This window comes from Aythya marila, assembly GCF_965140915.1.
Source record: "Aythya marila genome assembly, chromosome: 3".
NCBI classification, from domain to species: Eukaryota; Metazoa; Chordata; class Aves; order Anseriformes; family Anatidae; genus Aythya; species Aythya marila.
In genome coordinates this window covers 65337082-65352048 of record NC_139044.1, presented here as the reverse complement: position 1 = coordinate 65352048, position 14967 = coordinate 65337082, and the positions used below count along the sequence as shown (strand labels likewise).

The window sequence follows — 14967 nt, the reverse complement described above, 5'->3', positions numbered from 1 at the left end:
TTAGTATACGATGAATTTGTTTAGGAACTGTTATTGTGAGAATCAAAAGGGTTTTTTTGTTTGTTTGTAAGGGCTGATAGCAGTCTGTCTTACTAGCCTTCTCTCATTTGGGGAAGTAAATGCTTCATGATTGTTTGATTTCTGCCTCAATTTTATTATACCTTCACTACTTTGGTGTTTAATTCTAATCTAAACGAAATACAGAACTACTTGTAGTTCTAGGAAACCAATTTTATTTCTTCAGTAGGAGGTCATAATAGAAAAATGTTGTGTTTAGATAATACTATCATTTTGATAGTATCTGGTGTTCCTCCCTTCTGTGATAAATTAAAAGCTGACTACCTCAAGAGTTCTCATAGTATTTCCAGCAGTGCAGGAGACCATTTTAAGCAAAAGAGAAATGAAAGAATCCATTAATCCCAGGGATATTTGAAGTCTGGAGAACTCTTTCATATTATATTCAAGATAAAGCCTTCAGTACTATCTTGGTTTTGGAAGCCGTTCTAAAACTATTGTTGGACGGATAAATAAGGGTTGAAATTGAAGCTGCTCACAATACCATGCTTTCTGTTGAATTAGTTTAATTGAAATAGTCATTGTTTGTTAAATTAGATCATAAATATAATCCTGTGCACAAATTACAGTTTTAGGACTAAGCATTCTCTTTCCAAAATGGGTGTGTGTGGTTTTTGTTTGTTCTGTTGTCTTTTGTAACGGGGTAGATCTCTCTAGAGGAATAGATATATTCAGTTAGTTTTATATCCAGACTCCTGATCTTATTCATAAAAAATAGCACAGTTTAAAATGGCTGCAGTTCTGTCCCTTGGTTTTGAGTGAGATTATTTTTATTTTGGGGACACTACTGATTTTAGATGTAGTGTTATGTCATTTAAGAACAATTCTTGATAATCACCTTTCATTTGTTGACATTTTTATTGTATTTGAACTGCTATTCACTACGTCTTACTCTCTTGAAGTGTTCTCTCTATGGATACTTCAGTGTTTTCCATACGTTATATATACTGTAATGTAATATAATATGTAATTTTCTATGACAACTGAAAATGCCTTTTCAATTTTCAACTTGCCTTAGAAATACACCTCTTTAGAAGGTGTATAACCTAGATTAATTTTTCATAAGAAGAGAAGGCAGACATTAGAAGTTATTGTAGATGATTGCTGTAATTGCTTATAGTATTCTGATACAGTGTAGAAAATAATGTTTTCCACAGGAATGTATATCCAAATCTATGAAGCTAGAGATAAGTTAATGAGTTACAACTCCTGTGTTCTATTGCAACTGTGGGGAAGCAGATCGAAGACGCAGTAGACATAAGAGAGAGCATTGTGGGTGAAATTTAAGTCACTGTCTTCCAGTAACAGGTACTCAATGAAAGACCATTAAAAACAACAAAAAATATCCCCACAGGTTAATGTTGTGTTGTGTTTTTTTTTGCCTGGCATCAGGCAAAAACATGTAGGTTGTTTTGTTTTGTGTTGTTGTTATATTTCTTATTGTTTTGGGTTTTTTATTTAGCCATTTTCTGAACTGGATTAATGTTGGACATAGGTAAACCAGGACCCTGTATAGTCCATGATCCAGTGATGTAATTGGAACAGAAAGAGAGAGCTTCCTGATATTTATCTGAGACATGAAAGGTTTTGTTCATTCCCCTTCCTGGTGCTATGTTTTAAGTCATAAGACTCATCTCACAGAATCATTTAGGTTGGAAAAGACCTTTAAGATCATCAGGTCCCACCATCTTGTATCTCTTTACTTTTTCTTCCCCCTTTTATCATTCTTTAGTTCATCTTAAGCATTTAGGATTTCCAAGCCCGTGTAGTATTTAGATGTATTTGAAAATAGTTCAGGGTTTTCTCTCATCACAAAGCAAGTGGTCAAGTCCTCCCAGGGTGTTATATTTAGTATCATCCTGAAGTAGATGCCTAAACCAGGCTGGATTAAACACATGGTTTCATTCTGAGTGGGGAGCTCCTTACATCCTAATTTTGGTACAAGTCCAGTTTTGCTTATATCAAAAGCTTTCTCACTCTCAGTAGCTCACAATTATAATCTGAGTGCTTCATTGTGTTCAAATTATTTGGAATTTCGTATTTTCTTCACTGTGGGTCATCTTTGGTTTGTCTGCAAAGTTTGGAACTGATGGAAACATTTGGAAAATGTTTCTCTTTCTGCAGAGGAACTCATTTGCAACTGCTCAGAGGTTTATTTGCTATTCATTCAGAATTGTCTGGGATGTTATCAATATTGCAGTGTTGCAAAAGTTTAACAAGGGACATGATTCAGAAATAAAAAGATCCTCCCATTTTCTGTACTGTTAAGAGAAGCATGACCTCTTGAGATAGCTGTACCTTCCCTCTGTATCAGTGGTAAATGAGTTTTCCTTTGGACATACATGACAGAAGGGTTTAAACATTCAGCTGATTTATTATGCATTCAGTGTAATGCCCTATTTACTCTTCTGTAAGGTTCTGTACCATGCAACTGTTTCAAGTTAGGCCCCCAATATTGAGGTTACAGTAAGTCTACAACAGTGTGGACACCTGAAAGGGTGCACGATGAATTATTTTACTGGCTGCATTACAACATGCATTGGATGACAGTGTGTGTGTCAGCTTTTATATTCTTGTTCATTGCTTGTAATAGCAGATGCCATTTACTTTATATTATATATGTTGAGAATCATAGAATGGTTTGGGTTGGGTTGGAAGGGACCTTGAAGACCACCCAGTTCCCCCCCCTCTCTCACCCCACCAGACCAGGTTGCCCAAACACCTCCAGGGATGGGGCATCCACACCTTTTCTGGGCAAGCTGTGCCAGTGCCTCACCACCCTCAGATTAAAAAGTTTCTTCCTTCTATTGTAGCTAAACCTACCCTCTTTTAGTTTAAAGCCATTACCCCTTATCCTATCTATCAATGCAGTCCCTGACTAAGTGTCCCTCCACAGCTTTCCTGTAGCCCCTTTTAGGCACTGGAAGGCCTTGATAAGGTCTCCCCAGAGCCTTCTCTTCTCCAGGCCGAACAACCCCAACTCCCTCAGCCTGTCTTCATGGGAAAGGTGCTCCAGCCCTCTGATCATCCTAGTGGCCCTCGTCTGGATTCATTCTAATAGAAACGTTGTTTATATGAAGAAATGATTATGGGTAGTCTGATAGTATTGGGTTTATATGTAGACATGGTGATGTTTCCCTCCTACATTTAAACTTTTTATTCCCTTTGCAAGACCGGTGTGTTAGAGGAACAGTTACGAATGTATCTTCAGTGCTGTTTGACTTTGAGTAGTTTCTGGGACTGGAACCTATCTGCTGTCACCATACTCTGGGATTATTACAGCAAGAACCTGGTAAGTAAATGAATATAAAAATACAGAATTGCACGTAGACCATCTTCAGTTTTTAGCAATTAATTATGATACCCCTTTGGCCAAACATGACTGTTATACTTCTGAAAAATTGACTAGTCAATGACAGTATGCCTGAATTTGCTATATGAATTAGAATGTATTTTTATTCTTCATTAAGGCTACAGATTTTAAGATCTTGTGAAAACACTTTGCACATTTGTGATGTGTTTTTATTTTTGGAGTTGTGGTACGAACATGCCCTTTTCTTTGTGTGAGGGATTGTATCTTACTGTCTTTTGAATATTAACATTTATTGCTACTTATCTTATTCACTTGTTTTATTTTTTCTTTTAGAACAGTTGCTTTACTGTTCCGTGGCTTGGTCTGAAGGGTCTGGCAAATATCAGTAAAACTTCTTTGTCAATGCTTGAGTTGGTAAAAAGTTGCTGTTGTGAACAGCAGGTCCCTACCCTGTATGAGTCCAGCAACAGTTACCTCATTTTTCTCAGCATTTTGGCACGGATGATGAAAGAAGAGGCAGAGAACAGTGGTGTGCATCCTTGGAAACAAATTAAAGGACGGTATGGCTGCGATTTGTTTTTTCTCGTACCATAAGAGATCTAGTTGGTCTGACTGCATGGCCCTTTGAGGCACACACTAAAGCAAAGTGGGGTACAGTGCTCATGAGAAAGTAAAGGGGGTGAAGGATCCTGGGTGTTCATGATCTGAAGAAGGCAGTTGTTCCGTTTCGTTTCTGTTGCCAGCTAAGGCTGTGACAGGTGTATAGCTGGGTCCAAGAGTCATCTTGGCAACCACAGCCTGTGATGATTTGTTTCGTCCCACCAGCCAGGAATTTGGTATACTGGCAACCTATGCAGTGGTACAATCCTGTTGCCAGTAAGGTAATGTAATTAAAGCACAGAAATTCTGTTTTGAGCTGCATGTAAGCCATGTGTTGTCTAAGAACATACAGCCTGGCTCTTGCTATGCCTTCAATTCCCTTTATATTTCCTTTTTCCTTTATACGGTTGCCAACATTTCTCACAATATTTTTTGTGAGGGTTTTACTTTTTCATTTAATTCTGAAACATACTAATTAAGAGAGGTGCTAAGTCATGATATTTAACAGCATAAATATTTATGGTTTTTAATCAAAATTATGACATTGCGTATACTTACTAAGTCCTCAAAACTTTTAGTAATGATATCATACTGATTGTTAAAGGTGCTAACACTTAAGATTTCTTTCATTGATTATAACTGACTTAGATTTGTTTGGGAGTTTTTTGCTGGTTTTGACTTTTAAGATTAAGTTATATGTAAATAAAAAATGGATAAAATGTGCACGCAGACCTTATAAAGCTATGTAGTATGTCTCTCCCAAAAAAAAAGGGTTGTCTTTGCTATCAGAAGGGGAAAATACATGTACTAGCTATGTAAGCTTCATGAATTGTTACAGTCAGTAAAGTTTGGGTTTTAAATTGCTACAACTACATATTGAAACAAATATATTGTTAAATGCTGAATCAGTGTCTTGCTTTGGTTAGTAATTTTAATTAGTCTGTTTCATTTTCACTGAAAACAAATTATACTTAAGTTTTTGTGTTGTTATAGCTTGTTACTTTGTCTAATTTAAGAGGGGGAATAATAATACACAACACACACTTTGTCTGTCTGCTCAACCAGTATTCATCGCTTCTGACTTGAATAAATTAATTATACAAGTAGCAAAATTTAACAGCCTACAGCTATGATTTTGGGATGAACTCTGTTTTCAGCAGCTAACCAAGCATTAATTGATGCATGAAGAACGTAAATGCCTGTCAGTAGTAATTTACTACTAAACAACATTAATTGGATTTGCTATAATTTTTGGTGGCTAGATTTGATAACCTCAGCACCACTTCCAACTATTTTTCCAGGTGACAGGATAGGAAAACAGCCTTTATGGATGTTTAACTACTGTATGTGTAACTCACTTCAAATTAAAGGGGAAGCATATACCCAAAATTTTAATTGCACAGAAGGAAAGTTTAAGCTACCCATTTTCATCTTATTCCTCTTTCTCAAGAATGGTGACTTTTATTTAAAAGCTAGATCTGAGCATGAAAGATAACTGTGTAAAAGATTTCTGCTTTTTACCAGTCACTTTAAAGTTGCAAAGTAGCAGTGTTTCTCACCATCAGCTACATAGGACTTAATGCTATTGTAAAGCAATACATCCTAATGTTTCTTAAAATCTTTCTGCTCAGTAGAGGTTTCCCTCCCAAATGCCTCTATTTCCCTGTTTTCTCCTGGACTTGTAGTCCTCAATTCATACAATGGGCCTTCAATAAAGGGCAGTATTGCAGAGAAAAGGAGATTTCCATCAAGAATCTTCCTTTTAGTTTTACTGCAGTGACAGCTGAGTAGGCAAACTTTGGTAGTGTAACATAAGAGAAATCAGTATCTAAAGGATGGAAGGCTCCTGATTATTTTTCTTTTGTTTTCTGTGTGCCACCTGGAAATAACAGTTGCTAGGAAAAAAGCTGGGCTACAGGAATTGTTCGCTAATACTGAGAGATACCACTTAAATTGCTTCCTGTCGCAGTAGCCCTCATGGGCTGAGTTTGTGTGGTGTGAAGGGATGGTATGGAGGAAACGTGTCACTGACAAAATAGAGAGTCTGCTCATCACACTGTGCTCAGCTTTCTACTGGAGGTTGGATAAGAAAGGAAGGTTAGGCTGTATCTGAGCTGAAAACCCTAATTTGTACCTTAGAGTGGACCAGAAATTGTAATAATGTGTTCCATTAGCTAAAAGAGAAGATGAGGGGAGGGAAAAGAGGATATTTACAGGGTACCTGTAAACTAAAAGCATGAAAATGTGATTTTTTGTATCAAGTAGATAGAAAATTCAATGCTTTACAAAACTTTCTTTCTTGATTTGTTGTTGTTTTGTTGTTGTGGTTTTTTTTTGTTGTTGTTGTTTGTTTGTTTTAATGTAGAATTTATTCCAAGTTCCATCGGAAAAGAATGCAGGAGCTGACAGAAGTGGGACTGCAGAACTTTTTTAACCTGTTCCTTATGCTAGCAATTGTGGCAGAGACAGAAGATATAGTGAGTAGAGTGCTGGATCTTCTGGATTTCCTGACCCCATCCTCTGTCACCATGTCTCAGAGAGCTCTCATTTGGAGAGGTCATTTTGCTTTCCTTTTGATATATGTTGAGAAGAATATGGACATTAGTGTCCTAGCTGAGAAAGTCTCAAATGCTTTCCGTGACAAAGCAAAGGAATTTTTAGTAGCCAAAAATGACTACACACAGAAACAAAATCTCTGGACTCTACTTTCAACGTACATTGATGGTGTCCAAGAAGTGTTTGAGACCAGCTGCTACTTGAGCCTTTCTGAGGAAAAGTTACTAAATGATGGCTTTACTATGCTGCTGCCTGCTTGTCGAGGAGCTGAACTGAGTATGGTCCTGAATTTTCTTCAGGTTGTTCTAGCCAGACTTAGGTAAGTTATTTTGTTAGACCGTGGATGTAGACTGGAATGCGTTTAGTGTTCGGGTTAAGCTGTGGTTCATACTAATTTCTTACTGAAGTATAGCAAAAGGTAAGAGAGAGCTTTAGAGGATTGTGAATGATATGTTAAATTTAGAAATCTGCCCTGCTGCATTTAGAATTTTAGAAATGTTTCCTTACTATTTCAGTTAACAAAGGTTTGCTGCCCTTGATATTTTGTAACGAATTAGTGACACTGTAGAAAGTCATTCAGTTGCCACTGTTTCAGATATTATTTCTTTTTGGCACGGGAAATTTCAAAACAATTATCTGTACTAAATTACTGGAGTAACGTTTTCTTGTGGTGTTTTTTTTTCATTCCCCAGTGAATTTTATGTTTTTCTGACTTCATTCTAATTCTTTTTTCTTTTTTCAGCAAGGTTGCAATCAAACACAACAGTTATGGAGTCTTAAATACTTGTCTAAGGTTTGTTAGAAAAGAAGGAAATCATATTTTACCACTTGGAAGCAGTTTTGCTTTGATGTGCTAGTTCAGGTTTCAACATCTACAGTGCCCTTCAATAATAAGCATATTTTTGTCTACTGATGCCTTTTAGAGGTAGTCTTCCAGTTTGAAGCCCAAACTGCTTTTTTTTTATATTTATATTAAGAAGCAGCTATTGATCTGCCATTACTTCAAATGTGCAAGACTGAAATATGTGGAAAGAGCTGTGGAAGAGTGCATAATAGGAACAGTGAGGCCCGTATGCAAGGTCTCTCTTCAGCTAGGTTCTTTGTTATTGTCTAGTAGTTTGACTGCGGCTGTCAATAGCTTATACATCCGAAGACAACTGTTTTTCAGGCAGTCTTTTGAAAAAAGATGAAGCATGAAACTAAGTTTAGTTGATTTATTATTTATTATTTCAGTTCAACTGAATGTATTTACTGGAATAAATTGGAGACTTCAAAAATACTTTGACATTTTCTCCGTTAGCTAATGCGCTGTATTTGTAGTGTTGCTTTTTTAAGATGAAGTAGGGAGACTTGTGAAAGTTGCCTATTTCATAACTTGACATTGTTCTGAAGCTTTCCAAAACTTGAGAGTTACGTAGTCCTTTTGTAATATAGACAAAAGGGCACAGAAGTCTATTACGGACTTCTCAGGACATCATGGGCGATATACAGTACAGTATTCATACCTCTTCTTTATTAAAACCAGGTCTGATGAAATGTTTGAATTACCAACATGCTCAAATAGTGTTTGGCATGTTATTGCCATATTTGGTATTTGGCATGTTAAGGTATTGTTAGAGCCTTGTTTTTAACTGTTCTTTATTTCAGCTTCCGTATTTATACATTTGGTTATCAGCCTATTTATCCCATCAATTACAAGGTTTAATTTCCCTGAGGTTTATAAAACACTTTGATCTTGGTGGTATGAGAAACAGTGAAGTGTTGCTGGTTCTCTCTTGCACTTTGACAGATTCACTGGAAATAGTCCTCTGTCAACATACGAGTAAAACAATGCTAATAAGATTTTCTTCGTTCAGAAAATGTGGATGACTGTGCTAACCAAAGGTGAAAGTATTATTGGCTTAACCAGACTGGTAACACCTGGTCTGTTTAGAAATGTGGGAAGGGATGAAACGGCTCAATGCGATTTTCTCTCCTGTTTTTAAAATTCAGGCAGATACAAGGTAGTTGGCCTTTCATAAATGTAATTTTTTCTGCACATTGCACGCTAATAGTTTTATAACTGTACAATAGAGAATTTGCAGGTAGGAAGGAAGTGAGATCACTGATTAAAGTGAAGCAGCTCCCTCTAGGCTGTTAGGAAATAACAACTTCATGTGCCATTTTCTGCTAACCGCCGATGATGGCTCACAGGAGCATTCTTTATTGCTGATTAAGGAGCATTATGAAAATACTGACTTAGGTGCGTTAAACTAAATGTCTCAGTGTTTAAAGCTTAAAATGTCAAATAGTTTTAGCAGTCCCCTTTAACATATCTTATTGCGTTGCTAGAATTATGTTCCAGGTTTCCCACTTGCTTTTATTTGAGAGTATTGTAAAAATAGCAATCTTTCATTTGCAGAGTGAGGTGTAGCCAAAAGCTCTGCTTTAATTATAGGTATTCATGCTGCTATGGTTAAGGGTCTGTCAGCATTTCCATTATAAACCTTTATTTTCAAGGGTTTGTAACATAGCTGTGAAAACTTGCTCTGGGCTAAAACTTGGCATACATGGTTTTGATAGAAGGCTTGTTTTCTTCCTTTCTTTTTTTCTTAAAAGGCATCAGAAAAGAGACCCCCACCTGCACCATTTTTATACCACTGTGTTTTAAAATAACCCTTTCCAGGAATTTCTGTATTTTGTTGTCTTCTGGAAAAGTACTGGTAGCTTTGATTGTTGCATATACCTATAGTTTTACCATTTTAAATGAGCTTTTTTAGGCCATTATTTTTTTTAAAATTAATTGTTATCATTGTGACTATTTCATTGTCCATATATTTAAATATAACTGACTTGTCAGTAGAACTCATTTTTATTACTTTTTTGATCTGTGGTGAGTGGATAATTGGAAACAAGCTGCTACTTGCTGGCACTTCCCTGTATTTGATCTTCAGAGAGAGATTCAGTGTGAAGTGTAAGATTGTATTTTAATTCAGTCTCCTTTTTAAAAGCATGTGTAAAATAAACAGTAAACAATCAAGAACCCCCAAAACCATGAAGTACAAGGTGCTTGCTTCCTATGTTTACTTGGAACATTCACCATCTAGCTCAGGTGTCAGTTTTTTGTATATTTTTTGTTTCTGTTTCTAAACAATGCTTTAGAATCCTGATTTTATTTTTCTTTAACAAAAGGTTAATGCAGAATGTTTGGCCATGTGTGCTTTCATTTGTTCCAAATCTCTGGCACTTCCCATCATCTGAGTGCCTCATGACACAAAAAGAAACCCTGAGTTAATAAAAATACAGACATCTAATGGATTTGAGAGAACTCGCTGTAAGAATGGACACAGGCTCAGGGAAATTTTCTGAGTGCCTGGAAACAGTAAGTTCCAGCATTGCAATATCTTATTCTTAAAAGAAGTGCTTGAAACATGTTAAAATGTCTCTTATTGTAATCAGGTATCGCTCTGACATGAGCTTTCTCTCATTATCATCATCCTGGCATTGGGTTTTTGTAGTGCATTAGCACTGAGGTACGGGATTATAAAAATTCAAGTGCATGCCTAGGTGTAAAATCACTGCTGGTACTCTGAGCATCTTTACTTAGTTTCAGGGAGACTTGCTACTGATTCCCATAGGAGAAATGAAAAGTACCACAAACCTAATAACATAATAAACAGTAATTTCATTTTGAGAAGAATTCATGGGTATTTATGCCCTGTGTGTACTGTATTTATGCCCCATGTGTACAATGCTGAAGGACTTGAAAAGTTATTGAAAATTTCAGTGTGTATATTTTATAAGCTCTAAATGAATACTACTCAGGTAAACATGTCTCTAATTAAAAGTTACAGTAATAATGGGACCATGGATAACAGCAAAACTTGATGTTTCTATCTGTTAAAACCCTAAGGTTGTGAGAGGAATCACGATAAGAATAGATTATCCAGTATATCTTTGCTATGGAAATGTAAAGTCATTTGTAATTTTTTTTGCGTTGTACTTGCCATCAAAACACCCTGTGGGAAGCTTTCCGAGACCAACAGGAGCCTCTCCCCGGCTCTCTGTTACCGTGTAAATCAGCAGATAAGCTCATGAGGAGAATAGAAAGGTCCTTCCCCCCTCTTCCTTCTTTTCTTCCCCCTCAGGGGGTTTAGTGTTAGTCTTTGTAAAATGTATTTTTCTGATGTTGAACTTCTGAAAACTGTATCCAGAGGAGTTTGGAAGAGCATGAGCCTTCTCTTACCCATTCCATCCCACAGGTATATTTTCTGTGATGTCCAGATAAGCAGAACGTGGCCCTGTGACTGAACCACTGAATTGTTAGATCTTGGTTTGGCTCGTAGATCTGCCAGGCTTAATAAATGACCGTTAGAAAGTCATTAAATATTGCTAGGACCTTTGTTCACCTATGTGGAAAATGGTCCTTTCTTTCTGAGTTCATAGCATAGATCTTAAATTTGGGGAGCAAGCATGGCTGGCTGTGCTAATTTGGCCTAAGGTCTAAAGTAGTTTAAGGTTTGTTTTGTTTTTTTTTAGGTGCCGCAATAGTACAAATAAAGTTGAGGTTTGAATGAGTGTAAAAACGTTCAGTCTTTCTGTACTTTAGAGCATAGGAAGCAAGCACTGCTTTATAATATAGCAGTGTTTTGAAAGGTTTGCTGTGTCTAAATCCTTTCCAGTAATCCCTTAGAGTTTTTTGTGTGAATTCTGGATGTGTTCTTAGCTGTGGTTACTGCATTAAGGTGTGGCTCTGAAAATTAACAATGATCTTTACTCTTCATCCTACTTTATTTGGGATTTGAGTTGCTTTTTCAGGATTTTTTGTGTGTAAAGTAATGTTTTGTACCTTTCTCCCTCGTGTACTGAACATCAGGTATGATTAGCTGAAACTGCAGTGTTTTGACTGCAGGTCCTCTGTTCTGAAAGCATTACTGTCCGAAGGAATGAAATGGGGTACATAGCTGCAGTGCACCCTGTACCTTGTCCTTTGCTTGCAGAAAGTTTCTGTGCATGCGTCGCATCGGTTCAGGTTTGCAAGAATATTGACTTCCACTTCTCCCTGTCAGTTTCCTTGAATCACTAGAAGGTCACACCAGAGCTGATTGATTAAAATCAATTTCATATTTGTGTTTAGGATGTAATAAAACATCTGCCTCAGAATCACTTTAAGAATGAACCGAAATAACAAAAGCAGTTAGGAAATCTTGTGATTGTTGATGCCCCGATAATGCTGATATCATTACAGGTACAAAGCCAAAGCAACTCAATTGTAGTGCTGACGTTAATTACGAAGATACACAGCTCTGTCCCCTGTGCTGCAGATTGAAATGCTTCTGTCTTTTGTTCATTGCATCCATTTTATCTATCAAAAATTAATTCATGTGGGCTTTATGTGGCCTACCTGACAGCAGTACAAGGCTTACTGTTGTGAAAGAGTAAATCCGCACAATAAAGAGTAAAATCATAGCCAGGTGTACCAAGAACCTGCCAGTTGGGACCCTGCAGTTAAGAGAAATATTTCCTCCCTGAAGGACATCACGTGCAGATTTGTTTTCTGATGGAAGCATCTCACTTTTGAAACAGTTTTCCCCCAAAACAGTTTTCGCTCTGTTTCCCTTCTTTTATTCTTTGCACAAGGTGTAAGAATGGCTCTTCATACAGAGTATTTTTTTGTTGTGGATGTTAGACAAAGAAATACTTTACCAATAAAACCATTATACACAAGTAGCCTTCTTATCTCTTAATTTTGATTGTTTCTTCGTTACCTTACAAGATATATATATCTTCTCTCTTTAGGATATCTCTTGTCAGATTTAAGGCTTATTTAAAATGAAAAGAAAGCTGAAGCAATTTTCTTTATTCCATTTCAGTCTCCTAAGGCCTATTTCCCCCTGGTGAGCTCATAGCAACAGGGGGGTTTAAGGGAATTCAGCTTTCTGCAAATTAATGTCTCACATCATGAAAATTCAGGACTTTTTTTTTCCCTATATCTTGAAAAAGTAATACAGTGAGTGCGAGTATTATTTCTTGCCAGCGGGTGGAAGATGAATGATTTTGTCACAGTTTTACTGCTTGATGAGCAGTGTCCTGAGGGTCAGGCTTAAGTCTGTGTCACTATGCTGCTCATTACTCTTGAGCTAAATAAGGGCTGATTGGATCTAAATTGCCTAGCACATGGGCCACAGATGAGCTCAGTGAGTAGGGGATGACCTGCTATTCAGGCTGGGAGTAACCCCGGTGTGCAAATGCTGCATTAGAACACCGTGGGAGAATGAGAGGCTACCGACCGCTGCCAGCAAAAGAAATCGAAATGTAAAAACTCTTTGATGCTGCAGTGTTAGAATTTGAAATGTAGGAAGTGACAGGTTGATGGTACTTATCAGCTTTGGCTGGATTAGAGAACAGTGTCATCTTGCTTATATAATGACAGAAGAATGAAGCGAGCTCCCAACTACTTTGTGGTGCCGAACCGCCGCTGTCAGAGTCGATGCTGCCTCCTACTGACAGCCTGCACGGGAGACTGGAGAAAGCAGACGGAGGATGAGAGGCTGTTCGGCGTGCATCTGTGCCTCTACGCTTCTGTTCCCTTCTCTTAGCGGGATGACAGACCCGACTGATAAAATACTGAGGGTTTGGGGACAAGCACAAGTCACTGTAGTCTTCTAGAGTGATTAGACAGGTCACCTACTTGTACTGAACTGTGTGTGCATGATACTGGTCCCCCCCCAAAATGCCCCCCTTTGAACTTCTCCCTCCATTGCTAGCCCCGTGAGAGAAGGTGATCCCTGGAGAGGAGAAGTAATTCATGGCTGCGTGAATTAAAGAAAATTGACCTTTAAAGAGCAGAAAAAAATCTGAATGAACTGAAAGAGAATCCTTATGCTAACTAAACGAGTGGATATACTCGTAATGGTGGAAAGTGAAAAGCAAGCAAAGCACCCCAGTGTTGAACACAACATGAATTATAGTGGTTTGGGCACTTCTGAAAGATCCAGTGGTCAGTAGAATGATCTTTTTTTTTTTTTTTCCTTTCCATCCCTGGTGCTTAGGAAACTGAGTAATGACTACTTCCTTCAAGCTCATTTCAGGTTTTGTTCCTGACAGCTTTAACCTAGCAGCATCAGCTTTTCTTACTGCTAACTATGGGACTGCCTTACTGGCAAAGGCAACTTGGCTCTCTCGTGAAATGAGCGCCTGAATGAAGAGGAGGGATAAACCTAAATGTATTCTGTGTTTTCTGTTTATTTTTATGTTCTGCCTGGGTATATATTATTTGATTCTTCTTCTCCTGGGATGCTTTTGCTAATAATGAAATTTCTTCTGTGACTTAAAAACAACTTCCAGTTTGCTTGCTTCTGGGCCTTATAACAAAAAAGGAAGAGAAAAGTAAACAGCAGCCTTACAAGCACAAACAGTTTTACCACAAAATGGTGTGAGTCTGTAGGAATGAGAGGGAATATTTCCATAAAGAACCTAATTCGTGTAGAGATTCAGTGCTGCTTGAATGGTGTTCTAACTGTTATCAATGTTTAATGGCTTCACTTTGGATCACTGAAGATGAGGAACTGTTTAGCACAACTACTTGTAGTTGATGTAAACATCTGAGCTACAGAGTTTGTCTGAAATAAAGTATTTTTGTCCACATACAAGCTCAGTGTCTTCAAATGGGCAGGAGAAACAGAATTCAAAATTACCATGGTATCTTGGAGAACTCATAAACGAGAGGAAATACAATGAAGACCAACTATTGAATTTGGAAGAGAGGAAGTCTGAAACAACACATGGAAAGCTCGACGTGGCTGCCATGCTGTCAAAGAAATTCAGGAACTAGTATGTACCATGAGGTGACAGAAGCAAAGGTGATATTATCTACATCTGTGGTTGGTTAGCTGACATAGCTGTTACCCCTGTCTGTCCATCCTACCCTTTTTTGTAGGTTTTGCCACCCACATTCAGCACGGATGGCAGCAAGATAAATTATTTTGTCCCCGCACTAGCACAATTTCTGCCTGGTCTATGGAGGAAAACAAAAATTGTTTGTGAATGGTAGTTCAAGTGGATTTCCTAATATCTCAAAGGAGCATGGGATGGATGCAGTTCTTATATTTTGACCTCTGTTTACATGGCTATTTACATGAACTTGTAAGAACATAATGGCTGTAAGTAATTATTTGAAATTTGATTGAAATCTTCCTGTTGGATAACTTTTGTGGCAGTGCCTTTTCTGTGCACACAGCCTGTATGGTGTTAGGAAGCGGGGCTTGATGTGACTGCTTAGGAGAAAGTAAAATAAATTAATAAAAATAAAAATACAGTTAGATATTGTTGTGAAGTATGTTAATAAAACTTTTTCAGGTGAAAGATAGGAACTGCTTGTTCCTTTTTTAGCTGTGGTTCTGTACACAGTTCTGAACATGTCAGTTTGCAGAGCATTTATGAGT

The 14967-nt window shown here is 37.5% G+C and overlaps 1 protein-coding gene across 2 annotated transcripts in view; it reads left to right on the top strand.

Annotated features, from left to right (window-relative positions):
- MMS22L (MMS22 like, DNA repair protein) overlaps nt 1-14967 on the top strand; it is a 95588-nt gene that overhangs the window by 31764 nt on the left and 48857 nt on the right. For both annotated transcript variants that reach the window (XM_082758348.1, XM_082758347.1), the window contains 3 exons: nt 3248-3367; nt 3722-3948; nt 6354-6863. In XM_082758348.1, the coding sequence (XP_082614474.1) occupies nt 3248-3367; nt 3722-3948; nt 6354-6863 (857 nt within the window). The remainder of the gene's footprint in view (nt 1-3247; nt 3368-3721; nt 3949-6353; nt 6864-14967) is intronic.